The sequence below is a fragment of the Magnolia sinica genome, chromosome 13, assembly GCF_029962835.1.
Source record: "Magnolia sinica isolate HGM2019 chromosome 13, MsV1, whole genome shotgun sequence".
NCBI classification, from domain to species: Eukaryota; Viridiplantae; Streptophyta; class Magnoliopsida; order Magnoliales; family Magnoliaceae; genus Magnolia; species Magnolia sinica.
This window is the reverse complement of record NC_080585.1, coordinates 34066287-34081684: the sequence shown is the minus strand read 5'-3', so window position 1 is coordinate 34081684 and position 15398 is coordinate 34066287. Positions and strand designations below refer to the sequence as shown.

The window sequence follows — 15398 nt, the reverse complement described above, 5'->3', positions numbered from 1 at the left end:
ATCCAACGTGTATAAAAAATAACTCCTGGTAGACAAATCCATGCCGTTTGATCACGTTCATCGCAGCCCATAGTTAAAGTCCAAATATTCATTGAGTAAATACGGGAAAAATGAATAGAACCCTGTGATAGGTTTTATTTTGGAAAATATAATCCATCCATGATAGGGCTGAGTGGGTGGATGGCCTCGATTGATTCACCACCCACCACATGCACTATGTACTGAGATGGGTTTCAACGGCAGTCATTTCCCTTCTCACTCTTTAATGTGGTGTGGTCCACTTGAGTCCTGGATTTGCCTCAAAACTCCTCTTGGGATCATGTCCTCACATGAGCCAATGAAAACAGATGACTTGGGTGGATTTCTCAACAAACATCACGGTGAGCCCCACCTAGCTTCCCACTGGACGGTCGCAAGCAATAGCATGGTGTTGATAAACGGGTGGAGGAGCTGAGGATGATCAGCGGGGCCAACTGTGATATATATATATATATCGACGTTGTTGATATGTTTTTCCACCTCATTTAACGGTATGAGCCCAAAATTGAAGTAACTACAAAGATCTAAGTAGACCACATGACATAAAACATTGGGAATTAAATGCCACCGTTAAAAACGTTCCGGAGGCACGGAAGTTTTGGATGCTTGTGTTTTTCCCTATCTAGTTCCGCTTTTATCATACTGAGTAAACTTTACTGGGCCCACCAAGAATGTATGTGGTTTATCCATGCCATCCATCCGTTTTCCAGCTCATTTTAGGGCTCGATCCCAAAATTGAAGCACATCCAAATCTCAATTGGACCACAACACAGCAAACAGTAAGAATAATGATTTCCACCGTTAAAACATTCCTAGGGTCCACAGTGGTGTTTATTTGTCATCCAACCTGTTCATAAGATCACAAATACATGGATGAAGGGAAAACACAAATATCAGCTTGATTCAAAACTTCTGTGGCCCCCAAGAAATTTTCAACGGTAGACATTCAATTCACACTATTTCATGTGGTGTGGTCCACTTTTTGTTTGTATACTCTTAATATTTATATTTATGACCTAAAATTATCTGGTAAACTGGATGGATGGATGGAATGATAAAATACGTAAATCACAGTGGGCCCCACGGAGTTTACTCAGTGCACCATCCGCTTCCATCCTTACCACGCTGAGTGAGCTCCTGACAACAGCATGTTGGTCCTAGTGGCCGGACGCACTTGGAATCCTGCAAAGCGAACCCTACACTCGTTAACCCGAGTTAGACGAGCCGGGTTAAGAGAAAAGCACCACAAAACCTCACCCTCGCGCCTCTGCTCTCATCGATTCGTTTGCAGTGTATGTGAGAGAGTAAGCACTCTCTCCTTCTCTAGGGTTTCTGAGGCGGCAAAAATCCAGCACGTCCGCTATTTCTAGTATTCCTAATCTCACCTCTCCTCCCTAGGGTTTCTTTAAGAAAGGGATTTCTGTATTAGGGTTTTCTCTTCCTTTTATTTATTCGTTTCGCTCTTTCATTTTCATCACCATCTTCTTTTTCCATCTGTTGAAGGTTTTTCTGGAGATGTCTGGTAAGGAAGAGATGCGTATCTTCGTCGGAGGTTTGTCGTGGGATACTACGGATCGACAGCTTGAAGACGCCTTCAGCCGCTTCGGCAAGATTCTGGAGGCTCAGGTAGGGTTTCTACTTCTTCTGTGGAAATCTGTCTTTTGATTTGTAGAATTTTGGTGAAAGAAGAATGTGAGAAGGAAACAACAAAAACCTTAACATATCGTTTTTTATAAATTATTCTTCCGTGGAGATCTCTGTCTGTTGATTTGGAACATTTCGGTGAAAGAAGAATGTGAAAAGGAAACTGCAAACCCTAAGATCGTCATTTTTTAGGATCAGATCTAGGGTTTATCAGAAAACTGGAAGTTTTAAGATTTCGGATTGTCTTGTTTTGATTTCTCTGAATGTGAAGCTTTTTTATTTGGTTGACACAAAGCTGACTGTTGGATCACAGTAATCGGCCAATTTTCTGTAGATCCAACCATTGGATGTTGAAAAAGTGGCGAGGATAATGTCAAAATAACATGACAGAGCAGAGTCTTAATGAACTCATCCACGACTAGAACTCGGGCATTGTAGTGCTTGTTGCACTAAAATATGTACGTACTCATATAGGAATTGCTTAAAAGTTTGAAAATAACAATCAAAATTCGTAAATCACAGAAAAACCCCCCTTGTTCTTGGACTGCCCAAACAACCTTAAAACTAGGGTCTGTACTAACTGGGCTGGCTCGGGCATGCTTTCAGTGATGTTTGAGCTTGAGCATTGAGGATTGTGGGTTGGTCCTGGCCTGAGTTTTAGATCAATCACTGGTTGGCCTTGCTGCGGTTGAGCCCGCCTAAACATTTGGCAAGTGGGGTCTGACCAAGACGGGCTTGTTTGATACTATTTGGCTGAGTGTTTGGTCAGTTCATTGGCTTGGCCCTGGTGAAGTTCCTTAGGTTGTGAGCTGGGCTTTGTTCGGAGGCAGGTCCTTAGCTCGTAGGATGGACCAACAAATTCTTTGGCCAGGCTTGGCCTTGTCGCAACCCTATTTAAAACCCGACTATCTATTTCCATTATAAATCTGAATTAGCTTCATTTTAAATTAAGGCCTGGTTTGGTAGATGCCTAAAAATGGTTAATCTCATTTTAGTTAATAGTAATTATGTATCAGAGACCTAACTGTTAACTAAAATAAGATGAACTCATGCTTAGGTGTCTACCAAACAGGGCCTAAATTCTATAAAACCATTCCACCCCCAAAATATACTTTAAACTGGTGAAAAACTTCAACTGCATCAAACCTCCTAAATAAACTCCAAAGATCCCTCTGTGCTTTTCCTTCAATAGACTTTAGCACCTGTTCGACAAGTGGGAATCAATGGAAAAATATAGTAAGTGTATTCATTATTATTTTCTTTTGTTTGATTTTCAAAGGCAACCACGGATTCTGAATGTAACCTTTTCATTTCTACAATTCTCAAAAACAAAATCCAAGGTGAACCTTGTGAGATGAAGTGGATTTTTTCCAGTTGCAAATCAAACATTACATTTAAAATGGAATCACTTGAAATTCATTCCTCAAAAGTACCTTGGGAAATAATGATTATGAATTTCTTTGTTTTTCCATGGAATACCACTTATTAAACAGGCCCCTTAAATTGTTCTGAAACTCCAACAATGTCAATCCTTTGTAATACGCTCAATTTTTGTATTTTTCCTACAATAGACTTTAAATTGGGATAGTAAGGAAGAATATCAGATCTTTGCTATTCTTTTTGGCTGATTGGGGTGGGAATCGTAGTAAAATGCTTGTAAAAGTCTCCCTTCATGGTTTCCTAATTATTAGCTTTGTGAATTTTTATTTTGAATGCTGAAGCATCCTTAGGTCCCACCCCACATCATGAAGCAAGCCAAAGGTGCTCTTTTGGTTTTAATCCTTGGATTTGGCTGCCTTCAGACTAGATCTCCCTTAGTCGCATGATCCTTCCGAATAGGTCCTGCTTCTGCTTCTAATTGCGCTCCTGCCTTGTAGTTGTAGGTGTTTGTACTTGCTTACATTTTGTAAACAAACGCTTCTCTGCTCTTGCACCCGAATCTATTGTTGCTTCACTTCATGCTACATTCAGCTGTAGATCTCCCTTGTGAAACTTTTTAGCTGCTGAGTGCATTTGCAATGTCCGATTAGGGTAGTGAGAACCAACCACAAAAGTAGGTGCACTAATCTCTCTGGCTTCATTAAATTGCTCTGCTGGAAAGAGGAAAACAACATTCCGATGTGACATGGCTCCATAGAAGGAATAACATTGCCTAAAGCATTTTTAAAATGTTGAAAAATAAACTTTTCTCATGCCACTAGAAAAATCTTGTCTTATTGGGTTGCCTAAAGATCATCAGTATTTATTTTATTTATTTTTATTTTTTTGAAGCGCAAAAAATCATCAGTGCTTCATTTGGCCATCCTTTGCAGATTTGTTCTTGGGCAGTCTCATTGCCCGAGAGCCAATTACCACTCCAAAAGGCATCCTTCTAAAATGTGAATCTAGTAAAACATGACTAATGTATGAGTAATCCAAAATTTGAAATGAACTGTTTGTTGATTTATGCGCGTACTGTTTGATTCACAAATTTGAGTTGCGTATATGCTATATCTTTTACACTAATCTGTTCATATTTCTTACTGCGATTTAGTTTAGCAGACTATTCTATGATTCTTTATAGCCTTTGTCCTGTTTATTTCTTTCCTTTTGATTCACTATCTTATCAGTTGCCCTTTCTGTGTTTTGATTCTCTTTCCGGTATGCTGGTTATGATATCTTGAGATGCCTTAGCTGAGGTTTTCTGAGAGATGTCAGTTGGATTGTGTGCATCGAGTTGTGGAAGCTCGATTTCATTTGTGCGAATACATTTGTTGAGTTGTTTGTTTCTTGAGATTTTCAAGTTGGGTGGAATTTGAAAAGAGCTAAATCAGATGATTTGTAGCTATGGTTAGCACTGGGTAAACAGGATGCAGCAATGGTTAGAAGCCTGCTTGTCTGACATTGTTGGAAGGAACTTGCTTTCTTCTGCTGACATCATTTTTCCTGTGCCTAGAAACTGGAATGACCGTCTGTTATAGATCAGCTGTTAGGTCCCACTGAAACATAAAAAAAATGAGTTCTGCTGGCCGAAATGGAAAAGAAATGCTCCTACTTGATCATAGGCAGTTGTTTGTTGATGCCATGGATTTGAATCGATTAGAAAATGTTTCTTACTGTCTCTTTCCCTCACAGTCAAGGAGTTCCCATTCGAATGTTGTGAAAATGGCATTTGATGCTCAGTCTAGGGGTTCTTCTCAGTCACTGCTACATCCTTATGAGTTGTTTTTTAGGTTGCATCCAATCACATGGTAGATATTGTGTGGCTTTGATAAGCCCGTTCCCATGACATGCATAAAAGGCTCCTGTCAGATGTTTGTTATTTTCAAGAGATTTCATCTGGCCTATGTTCTGAAAGTTTAGCATAAAGTTCAGTTACAGTTTACACAAATATGCTGGCATTGGAGGAACTGGAAAACTCTCAGATCGTGAATGGCAATTAAAGCTATGCAACACTCCGGTAGTTACCCAGAAACTTCATCTGCTGACCTGACCAGTTCTTGATATCAACTGAAGTTCCTGCATTCAGTACGCATGCAAAAATTCCTGCTTGGTATGTGCTGCATCTGAGATGGGAACTTCTGTAGTAGGTTGCTGTAATTGCTTTAGGCTTTGTTCGATGCACCCTGGAAAACTTTCTTGGGCAACTGGTGCCCATGTTGAGGAAAATTTGTTGTTTTTTTTGGGCGTCGTCTGCCATTATTCCCATTTTGCAGGCCTTTCTCCCATTATTTTCGTTTTGCAATTTCACTATACTGTGATTGTGAATGTTCCTGTCAAAGGAAGACTTCCCTTTTAGCTGGTGCCATGGTCCCGAGTGGTCATCCAAGATTTTTGATTTTTCTGGCTGCTTGTGTGTAAGAGAAAGCATAAACTAACATTGCTGAATGTTGCCAGCGAACTTGGTTTTGGGGATGATCACTTGTTGTTGCAGGAGTGATTGTGGTCAACAGTAATGCAAGGGTTTTAGCCTTTTCTGTTTGCAACCTGAAAGGGTTTCAGTAATTTCAGAGCATTTCTATGAGAGTTCCAGCTCCGTCTATGTAAGATGGGTGCAATTGCATGTCACATCACAGTAGATGAGAATATGCAGATGCCACAATTTCAGTGCAGAATCGATCTTAGTTCTTGTCATTGCATGCTCCTACATCCAGTGGAAGGTTGATGTCCATTTACCTCAGTTTATTTCTAGCCATTGACTTAGTTCAAATTTCAAAAAAATGTGATCCCAAGTAGCAGAACCGTTGTTGCACCGTGTTGGTCCTGATGTTTTTTGTTGCTCCTGGGGTGTTCTTTTTTTCAAAAATGGTTTTTGAGGAGGCAGAATTAATCACTTCAATATCAGAAGCAGTGGAACTCAGTTTGCATGCACAGTCCGAATGCAGATTTCTTGCAATGTTTAGTTATTATCTTTTCTTTTGTCTATGGGCTTTGATCATTAGAAGAATCCAACTCAATATCTCATTGCCCAAATTGGCTGCTTAGCTGTTGGAATCCATGTGAACTTGCCCTTGGTGTTGAAGCTTATGTCAGTGATGTCGTTTGCTACCTTGGAATGATGATCTGCACTTCAGAAGATATCGATTCAGTCTTCAAGTTCGTCTGCTAGCTGATTTATCAAGCGGAGGAAATTATTTTTGTGATCTGTCCATTTTCCATGAAGGAAATTACATTCTTTCATGGAAACTTCCACCATGATTGCCTTTTCTATCTGTTTTGGTTACCGTACAGATTGAACTGTGTGGGATATGAAGAAAGCAATAACATGTTGATTTAGCTTTCTTCTCTAATGGGAGTTGAGGTGGCAGTAGCAGTTAGTCCATGCAACTTAAAGTGTTTCTACCTGTAACTGTTAATCTAAGTAGCTTTTATTTTCATACTGGAAAATGGAAGGACCGAACTGGTGAGAGGCAGATGACCGTGTCTACCTACATCGCAGCACTATGATGTGAAGGATGCTCACTCGACATGAACCACAGCAATAACTCGTTTCCTAGATTCAACAAAGTACCGGAAGCAACCCACAACCATAGTGAGTGGAAATGTGGGTAGATTTGATTTGAGGATCAGGTACAGAATTAATATCTGAGTTCTGAAGTAGAACATGATTTGTTTCTTTGCTTGGTGCTGTGAGGGACTGAACTGGTAACTGGTAAGAGGCAGATGACTGTGTCTACATGCATCGCACCTCTACTATGTGATGGATGCTTGGTCAACATGAACCAATGGTTCAGTAATATCTTGTTTCCTAGATTCACTAAAGTACTGGTGGCAACCCACGTCATGGTGGAAATGATTGCTAGATTTGATTTGGAGATGAGATACAGTAGCAATATCTGAGTTCTGAAGTTACAATGGGGATATGAGATTTGTTTCTTTGCGTGGTGCTGTGTTTACATCTGAAGTGACTTGGGGGGGTTTGGAATTTGTTTGAGTGCCTGTGCTGTGGTAATATGGGAGGTTATGTTGTGATGGTACTGTGATGAACTTGTGATGCTGTCAGACTGAGGTCAGGGGTCATCTTTTCCGTTAGAAGGAGAATAGATTTGGAACTTGCATGGATGCTCCTGTTTTGAGTAAGAACTCTTACCAATTTCAATGAACTATCATGCATTTAGTTGGTGTATCTGACATCCCTATTCAATTCACAGAGGTAATTTCTCTTTTAAATGAGGCTGCTCCTTTTTGCACCTCTATGACATAAAAGTGTAAATGGGTACTAAGAAAGAAATAACAAGTTTGTATTCATATTATATTTATGGATTGATGAAAATGATAATGAATCAGTTGCCATTGTAAAAAAAATGATAATAATCAGTTCATTTTTTATTCAGATCATCTCCATTGTGCTCTCTTATGCAATGTTTTTTTGTGTATCTCATGAAATGAACTTCTAATTATGTTGGCAGGTGCAATTTTTTAGTCATTTCTAAATGACATTATATGTTTGAAGGCAGCAAGTCCATTTATTTCATGAATGACTTTTTGGTTACCCTTTATCTTCTTTTGAGTATCCTTGTAGGTGCTAAGTTAGGGATGAAACTGGCTTCTATTTCTGGTGTTTAGAAGTTTTTATTAACTGTACTTTTGATGAAATTGTAGTTTCTTATATATAAGAGACCGCAAGTTATTGTATTTGATGGTTTATAGAGAATTTCTAGGATAATGGTTCTTTACCACTTATTCTTTGGAATTTTTTTATTTTTTATTTTTTTTTATTTTTAAATTTTAATTTTTAATGGAGGAAAGTAGCTAATAGGAAATCTTTGGTTCATTTTATTTTATTAATAACCAATAGGGTTTACTTGGAGGCCCGATAGTTAGCAAATCTAGCAAATGCATGTTGCTCATGGTTATAAAAGCCATCCATATGGTATCATATGGATAATTAACCGAATAAGAAAACTTTTCAGTGGACAGCATGTCTTGCTCTCCTTTGCATGGTTCGTATTGTAACTATATCGGTTAACCATATTAGGCAATACAGGGGCGAATCAGTCTAATTAAAGGCAAAGGGGTGTATCTGCCCTCGTCGGCTGATATATATAGGTCGAATCAGGGCCGATACAGTTGCCATGGGCTGGTATTGGGCATAGAGGTCCCCCTTTCAAAAATTTCCCAAAATTTTGTTGTTTTTCATTTTCTGTTCTTTCTACATTTCAAGCATTAACGAAGCTTAGAATCTTTGTTTAGGATAGATGTAGGCTATTTTGGGGATCAAAACACAAGATTTAGGTGGTATTGATGAATTGAAGCAGAATGGATCATTTTGGGGAAAAAATGGAAGAAGGATTAAACTGTCATTTTTGGAAATTTCTGTTCGATTTGGCCTATTTGGTTGACTTTCTGGAGGCCAAGCTGACAAACAACATTCTTATATAAAAAAAATGGTCTGATAATCTGTGGATACATGTTAAAAAGAAGAAGAGAAGCGTAAGTTCTGGTGATTTCCCCAAGCAAAAAAAGGGGCCAATTCCCCCTCATCCCAAACCTTGTTCCTCTGGCATGTATTGCCTATACTCTAGCACTTGTTACTACTTTTTCAGTGCATTAATCGTGGTGATCAACATGTGTTCATCCTTGTGGGTTAAATTCTGAAATCTTGTGGCATGCATTGTCAAATACCGTACCTAACTGTCAGGCTTATTGCCTCTATATTTCCTTTTGAATCTAGTTTCATTATTCTTCCTTTCCTTCTCATCATGGGAATGGCTCACGTGATTCTTGGTCCAGTCAATCAAGCCCATTTGTGTGTAGTCATCCCTAGGTTGGAGAAAATGTACTCTGTAGTTGCTGGCATGAAAATCTTCATACAGTTTGCCAACTACGTGGATCTTCTTTCAAAATCATGAACTTTCTGTAGATGATCACCTTTCCATTGGATCAATAGCGTAAACAGCAGTTCAAAATCGTTATTGTATCACGTATTGTACTAGGGGTCGAATCATACGAATCATATCGAATTGCATTGAAATTGTAAGTGTTTTTTTGTTTTTTGGATTTCTTAAAACAACCGAAAACATCTGAAAAAATACAAATAAACCAGAAAAAAAAATAAAATCATCATCAATCCATTTCCCATCAATATACACCAGGAAAACTAATATTATATCATGATATTATCAATTGAGAACATGTGTACGGTATGCATATCATGTGTACAGTGGTTTAACTGTAAAATGAGTAAAAAGAAAAAGAAGAAAAATGGATAAAAAGAATGAAGAAAAAACGAATAAGCGTAGGGGAAGGCCTTTTTCACGTTTTCTAAGCCAAATGATAAAAAGAAAGAAGAAAAATGAATAAAAATGGAAATTTTATTTTATTTTTTATGGAATTTTCGGCTCATTTATGCAATTCTACGATTATTTAAGATTTGCTATTTGGGTGTTACAATTTGAATTGTACACATATACGATATGATGTGAATTGTACGATTCCGACAACACTGAGTGCAAGTAGCTTCCTTTAGGGCATGTTTGATTTTCTGGCTCAACTGTAATTTCCTCGTAAATGAGTAATCATTATTTACCAAGGTAATTACTGCATATTTCCCAATGCTGACTTGACAGGTTACTTTTTAAACACTTAAATCGAGCAATTTGCAAAATAAATGTGGGGCCCACCATAATGTTTGCGGCTTATCTACACCGCCCATTCATTATGCCAATTGAATTTAGGGCATGAGCCCAAAAAATGAGGCAGATCCAAAGCTCAAGTGGACCACACCACACGAAATTGTGAGAATCAAATGCCTACCATTAAAAACTTCTCGGGGCCCTTAGAAGTTTTAGATCAAGCTTATATTTATGTTTTTTCCCTTATCCATGTCTATGTGACCCTATGAACGGGTTAGATGGTGAATAAACCTCAATGTGGGCCCAATAAAAGAACCAACTTTCAATGGTGGACAAATTAAGGCCATTGTTTCCTTTCATGTGGGCCAATTGAGCATTCGATCTGCCTCATTTTTCGGCTCATGCCCTAAAATGTTCTAATAAAACAGATGGATGGCACATATATATCATATACATTACGGTGGGGCCCATGGATTTAAGTCAACATTTTGGGACCGGTTTTTTTGATGGAATTACTCACCCATTTTCAAACAAGTGAAAAAGTAATAATTACCTATTTACCGGGAATTTACATGCATCATGGAAAATCAAACAGGCCCTTGTATGTTTTGGTCAGCTAGATGCTGATTACTTTATTTGATATGAACCCTTATGCTTCTTCAGAATTATTTTTGTTGTTTTCATGGTCCTGTCTTCCACTTTTCGTGATTGCTATGAAACTCAAATAGATCTGCTACATGGAGTATGGTGGAGATGTCATAACCCTGTCAGTTTTCAACTTCATAATGATTATTGTCGAACTTCTTAAGAATCTCACTCGGTCCATTTCTCCTTTTGCAGGTAATCCTTGGTTCCTTTTGGAAAATTCCTTCTTATTATAGAGTGAACCATATGACTAGATATCCTTAGTGGAAAAACTTGCTCGTTTTGCTCTTTAGGAAACCCATTTAAGTTTTTGGAATTTTGAAGTACTTACTAGCCCCAATGTTATCAAAATCGTACGATTCATATCGTATCGTATGGGTATATGATTTAAATCGTACACCCAAATCGTAAAATCCTAAATAATCATACGATTATTGTACGAATCATACAATAATCGCATCGAATCGTACGAATTGTAAGATAATCATGGACTGCGTAAATGGGCCCAAAAAAGCTTTAAAAATTATTATTATTTTTTAAATTTTTTATTCAATTTTTTCTTTTTCTTTGTACCATTTTTCTCATAAAATATGAAAAAGGTTCTCCCCTATTAAAAATATCCTCATTTTTTCCTTTGAGAGAGAGGAGATTTGGGGATTTTGATATTCAAAAACCCAAAACAAGGAAATCAAGATATCTTTTTATTCACAATGGAATCAAATGCCATTTTTTCTAACATGATTTTACACAAGAAAGTTACAAAAGAATAAAATTTTTAAAGGACTCTCGTATGTCTTTTAAGGCAATTTTTTTTCGAAAAACAATAAAAGGAAACAAAGGAAAAACACTAGAATCCTTTACTATCATTATATGTATACCATATACATTTTCTCAATTGATAATATCATGATATGTATTACTTTTTTGGTACATTTTGATGGTAAATGGATGATTGATGAGTTTTTAATCTTTTCTGATTTACTTAATCTATATATATATATATATATCAGAAAAAATCTTACGATTTACGATACGATTTGCGATTCGATACGATTCAACCCCTATTACACTTTACGATACAGTAATGATTTTGACAACATTGACTAGGTCATATGTCCTAATATAAATACATGAACACAATTAAGTAGTAAGCTATATTATATTCCTTAACTATTCGTAAACACAATTTATTTGCTAATTTGTCAAGTGTTGAAGACGGGTATTTGCATTGAGAATGGCAGAACATAGTTTGATTAGCTCAGGTGGAACGTACAGTAAGACATGGGAATTTTGAATCACTTGCTTCACGACCATACCATTAGAGAGGAGTCTTATGATAGTTTTTACTCATAGATCCCCCTTGTTAGTTGCAATTGCAGTTTTGGACAGATACTAGTTATTTATATCCTCTGCCTATTCAATACTATTACAGTGTGATTGTACAAAATGTCACTGTTCTTTATGGGCCTTGTTTTTCTGGGGCAAACCCCTCCAATTTCAATAGAGATTGGGAGTTGGATTGTACTTACTGTATCCTTGATGATTTGATCATCAAGCTCTCTGGGGGTTGCTTACTGTATCCCTGATGATTTAATCATCAGCCTCTGCGGGGTCAACTTCACTCATTGTGTAGAAATCTAGGAATGATCCAGCAAGGATGGGTTTTGGAAGCACCTGAAATCACTGGGGTGAGTGAACATTAGACAATTCTGAGAATTGGTATACCTGAGGGATCTTCCGTCTTCAAGTCTCTTCAAAATGGCATCAAACATTTCAATTTCAATGAGAGCTGAAGACTTCATTCTAGTCTAGGGTGCACAAGCTTCTTGCATATGATTTCATTCGATCACTGATTGACAGAAAATTTTCTTTTATACTGCAATCTCTCTTAAACACTGATATTTAAGTATTTCCATATTCATAAGAATGTGGTGCTGTGCTTGAATGTTTGCAACTGGAATGTTTATTAGTTACAAGCCACAACTCATCATATAGATTGCTCCAGATCTACGTGGATCTTTGCCATATTGAGGTTGTTGGCCCACTGAATATATTCCCTACAGCTCAAAGTGATCTCTTTAGATATTTTGAGCCGCCTCAATATGATTATGCATTTACCAAGTGCTGGGAATACCTTCCTTGAAGGCCTTCATTGTGGATCTCCTCGAGTGAAAGGCCCATTCTGTCTCATTCATCATTGCTGCTTCGATAAGTGTGTATTTACAAGATGTTATTCGTTGTCATGAGAGCACTTTGTACCATATCCCATAATATGGTGGGTACAAGTGTCATGGTTAAAAAATGCAGCAACTTGGACTGACTGGTTTGATCCTGAGTGGAGTTGGGACTTGCCCAGTCAGTGTTAAGGTTTCGAACTGGGTCGAGTCTGTCAGATGTCTGAGTCAACTAAGATGAGTAGGAGTCTTAAAACCTTGAGCCTGCAGTTCTTTTATTAATTTATTTTTTGATGGATAATCAGCTTATTTTATTATGAGAAGAAAAGTACAAAGAACTCCGTGTGTACAAATTTATTCCTGCTTCTGACTCCCAGAGATCTCCCTTATCAGTATGGGCCGTGCCCGCAGTTCAATTGGATAATGCTGTGTCAACATTGAGCTTTCCAAGTTCTCGTCTTAGATATACCCAAAAGATATGGTTTGGGGTAACAAACAGCAGAACTGATTAATGTAATAAATTGGGTATCAAAGCAAAAAATTATTTTGGTGGAAAAGCATGTGATGCACTGCTCTTTTGTTATTTCTTCTTTCTCTATGTTCATCCAACCTTTTCTTTTCTGCTACAGTGGCCTATAGAGCCCTCCTGTATGGTTGTAGCAGCAATAGTGAAACTCGGGGGTTGGGTTTTCAGTCAAGTGGTTCCATGGTTCAATTTGTGGCCTTAAAATGGATTGTTGAGAAGTGAAATACAACGATGGTCCATATTCAACAGAAAAGGCTTGAGATAATAGGCGAGGACTTCCAATTTGGGAGGTTTTTGGGGTATGTCACATCTAAGGTCAGCCCTACTGAGCAATGTTCTTGATTACTAAACCATGGGTCCCACTTGTACAAGCTGAAAACTAAGTATACTGTACCCACAGGTCAAGGATCATGTAAGTCCTCTGTAGTAAATCGCACCAGCTGGAGAATGTCGAAACAAGCAACTGATATCAGCGCATGAATCATACATTTTTTGATTCATTGTTTCATTGTCATTTGAATGATCAATAGAGTATTATTATTATTATTATTTTTGCTTCATCATCCATGTTGTTTAAAAAAAAAAACCTTTTCTTAACCATAGTTTTATAACTTACTAGACTCAAGACTTAGACAAGTCAACTCGAGACAGCATTGTTTTGAGCGTAGTCTCTTGGAGACTCGCCATGTGTCTGATTTGACAGAATCTCAATGAGACTCATTGAGTTAGCTTGCTGAGTTGGTCGATTCCAACTGTGTCACCCTGTTTAGTGGTTATAACTATTTTGTTGATAAAAATATGCATGTTCTTAAAGAGTCCAACCTATGTTCCTTTATGAAATTGAAACAATTTGAGAGCACAATCTATGGTCCTTTATGAAATCGAAACGATGATAGTTCACCATCAGCTGATTTTTCATTTCAATCCGAGTATTTTAAGTATATTTGTTGATGAATAACAAAGATTTATTGAAAAAATCAAGCATGGATGTAACCAACAAAAACCAAAGATCCTCAATTAAATACCGAGTCGAGTCGAATGAAGACTCTGGTTGGATGTTGAATTGAATTGGGTTTTTATTTTTTTAAACTTTCTTCTTAATACCTTTACTTGTGTAGATTATGCAGGAAAGGGACACAGGCCGCCCTCGTGGTTTTGGATTTGTGACCTTTGCAGATCAACGGGCAATGGAAAATGCCATCAGTGATATGCACGGCAGGGAGCTGGGAGGTCGGATGATCTCGGTGAACAGGGCCCAGCCAAAGCATGGCTCGGACGATCACGGCTATGGATACAGTGGGGGTTTCTCAACAGGAGGGCGGGGGAGCTATGGTAGCAGCGGAGGAGATCGAGATCGGTCAGGAGGGCGCACTGAGTGCTTCAAGTGTGGCCGCCCAGGACATTGGGCCCGAGAATGCCCTTCTTCTGGTGGCGGCGGCGGTGGCAGCGGGGGCAGATTCCCATCTCGCTCTAGGTTTGGTGGCGGCAGCCGTGGTGGGGACCGCTTTGGAGGGGATCGCTTTGGAGGAGACCGCTATGGCAGTGATCGCTACACGGATGATCGGTATGATGGTGGTCGCTATGGAGATAGAGACCGAGTTGACAACCGCGACAGAGGGTACGGGGGCCGAGATCGTTATGCTGGTGATAGGTACCCACCTGGTGGGGACCGCTTTCAGGGTGGTGGTGACCGGTATGGACCATCAGACCGGTACCCTCAGAATGGATATGGTAAGGACAGGGGTTATGACAGGGAAGGGGGCCCAAGAGGTGGTGGGGACAGGTATGGTGGTAGTGGTGGGCCTGCACGTTATGATGGGGGTAGCTTCAGGGAGAGGCCAGGGCCCTATGACCGCCCCAGCAGGGGAGGACGCCCGTCTTCGTACGAACGCTATTGAGGATGATGGCTGGTTTTGTCAGGACTGTTGGAAATGTTAATGACCATTTAGGCTATCTTCTTTTGAGTTTCCATTTCGAACACTAGAATTATGTTGTTAGTGGGGATAGATGGTTGCAATTTTCACTTCTCAAACACTAGAATTATGTTGTTAGTGGGGATAGATGGTTGCAATTTTCACTCTCTGTTTCTGTGGAATGGTTCTCCTATCCTTGTTGACAGGGACGATGTGGTCATGGGTGCAAAACAGACTCAATGGAGATGGGCCCTGCTCCACCTGCTAACATGGTGTTCGTGTGTTGTGGTACCCTTGTTATTCATTGGATGGGGGGTAGTGCCTAACATGCTCTTAACGAAAAAGACCCATGGTAGCATAGCTTGCTCATCTGGTGGTTGAATTTGACTGATGGTCTTTCTTG

The 15398-nt window shown here is 38.9% G+C and overlaps 1 protein-coding gene across 6 annotated transcripts; it reads left to right on the top strand.

The window, feature by feature from the left end:
- The first annotated feature begins 1198 nt into the window (after window positions 1-1198).
- Window positions 1199-15159, top strand: LOC131223529 (glycine-rich RNA-binding protein RZ1C-like). 6 transcript variants are annotated; one of them, XM_058218968.1, is made up of 3 exons: window positions 1199-1343; window positions 1543-1665; window positions 14201-15159. In XM_058218968.1, the coding sequence occupies exons 2-3, from the start codon at window positions 1555-1557 to the stop codon at window positions 14978-14980; spliced, it is 891 nt and encodes a 296-aa protein (XP_058074951.1). In that variant the 5' UTR covers window positions 1199-1343; window positions 1543-1554; the 3' UTR covers window positions 14981-15159. The 6 variants fall into 6 exon arrangements, with proteins under 6 accessions (XP_058074951.1, XP_058074952.1, XP_058074950.1 ...); XM_058218969.1 differs by having other exon boundaries at window positions 1256-1408; window positions 14210-15159; XM_058218967.1 differs by having other exon boundaries at window positions 1257-1408.
- Window positions 15160-15398: the final 239 nt, after the last annotated feature.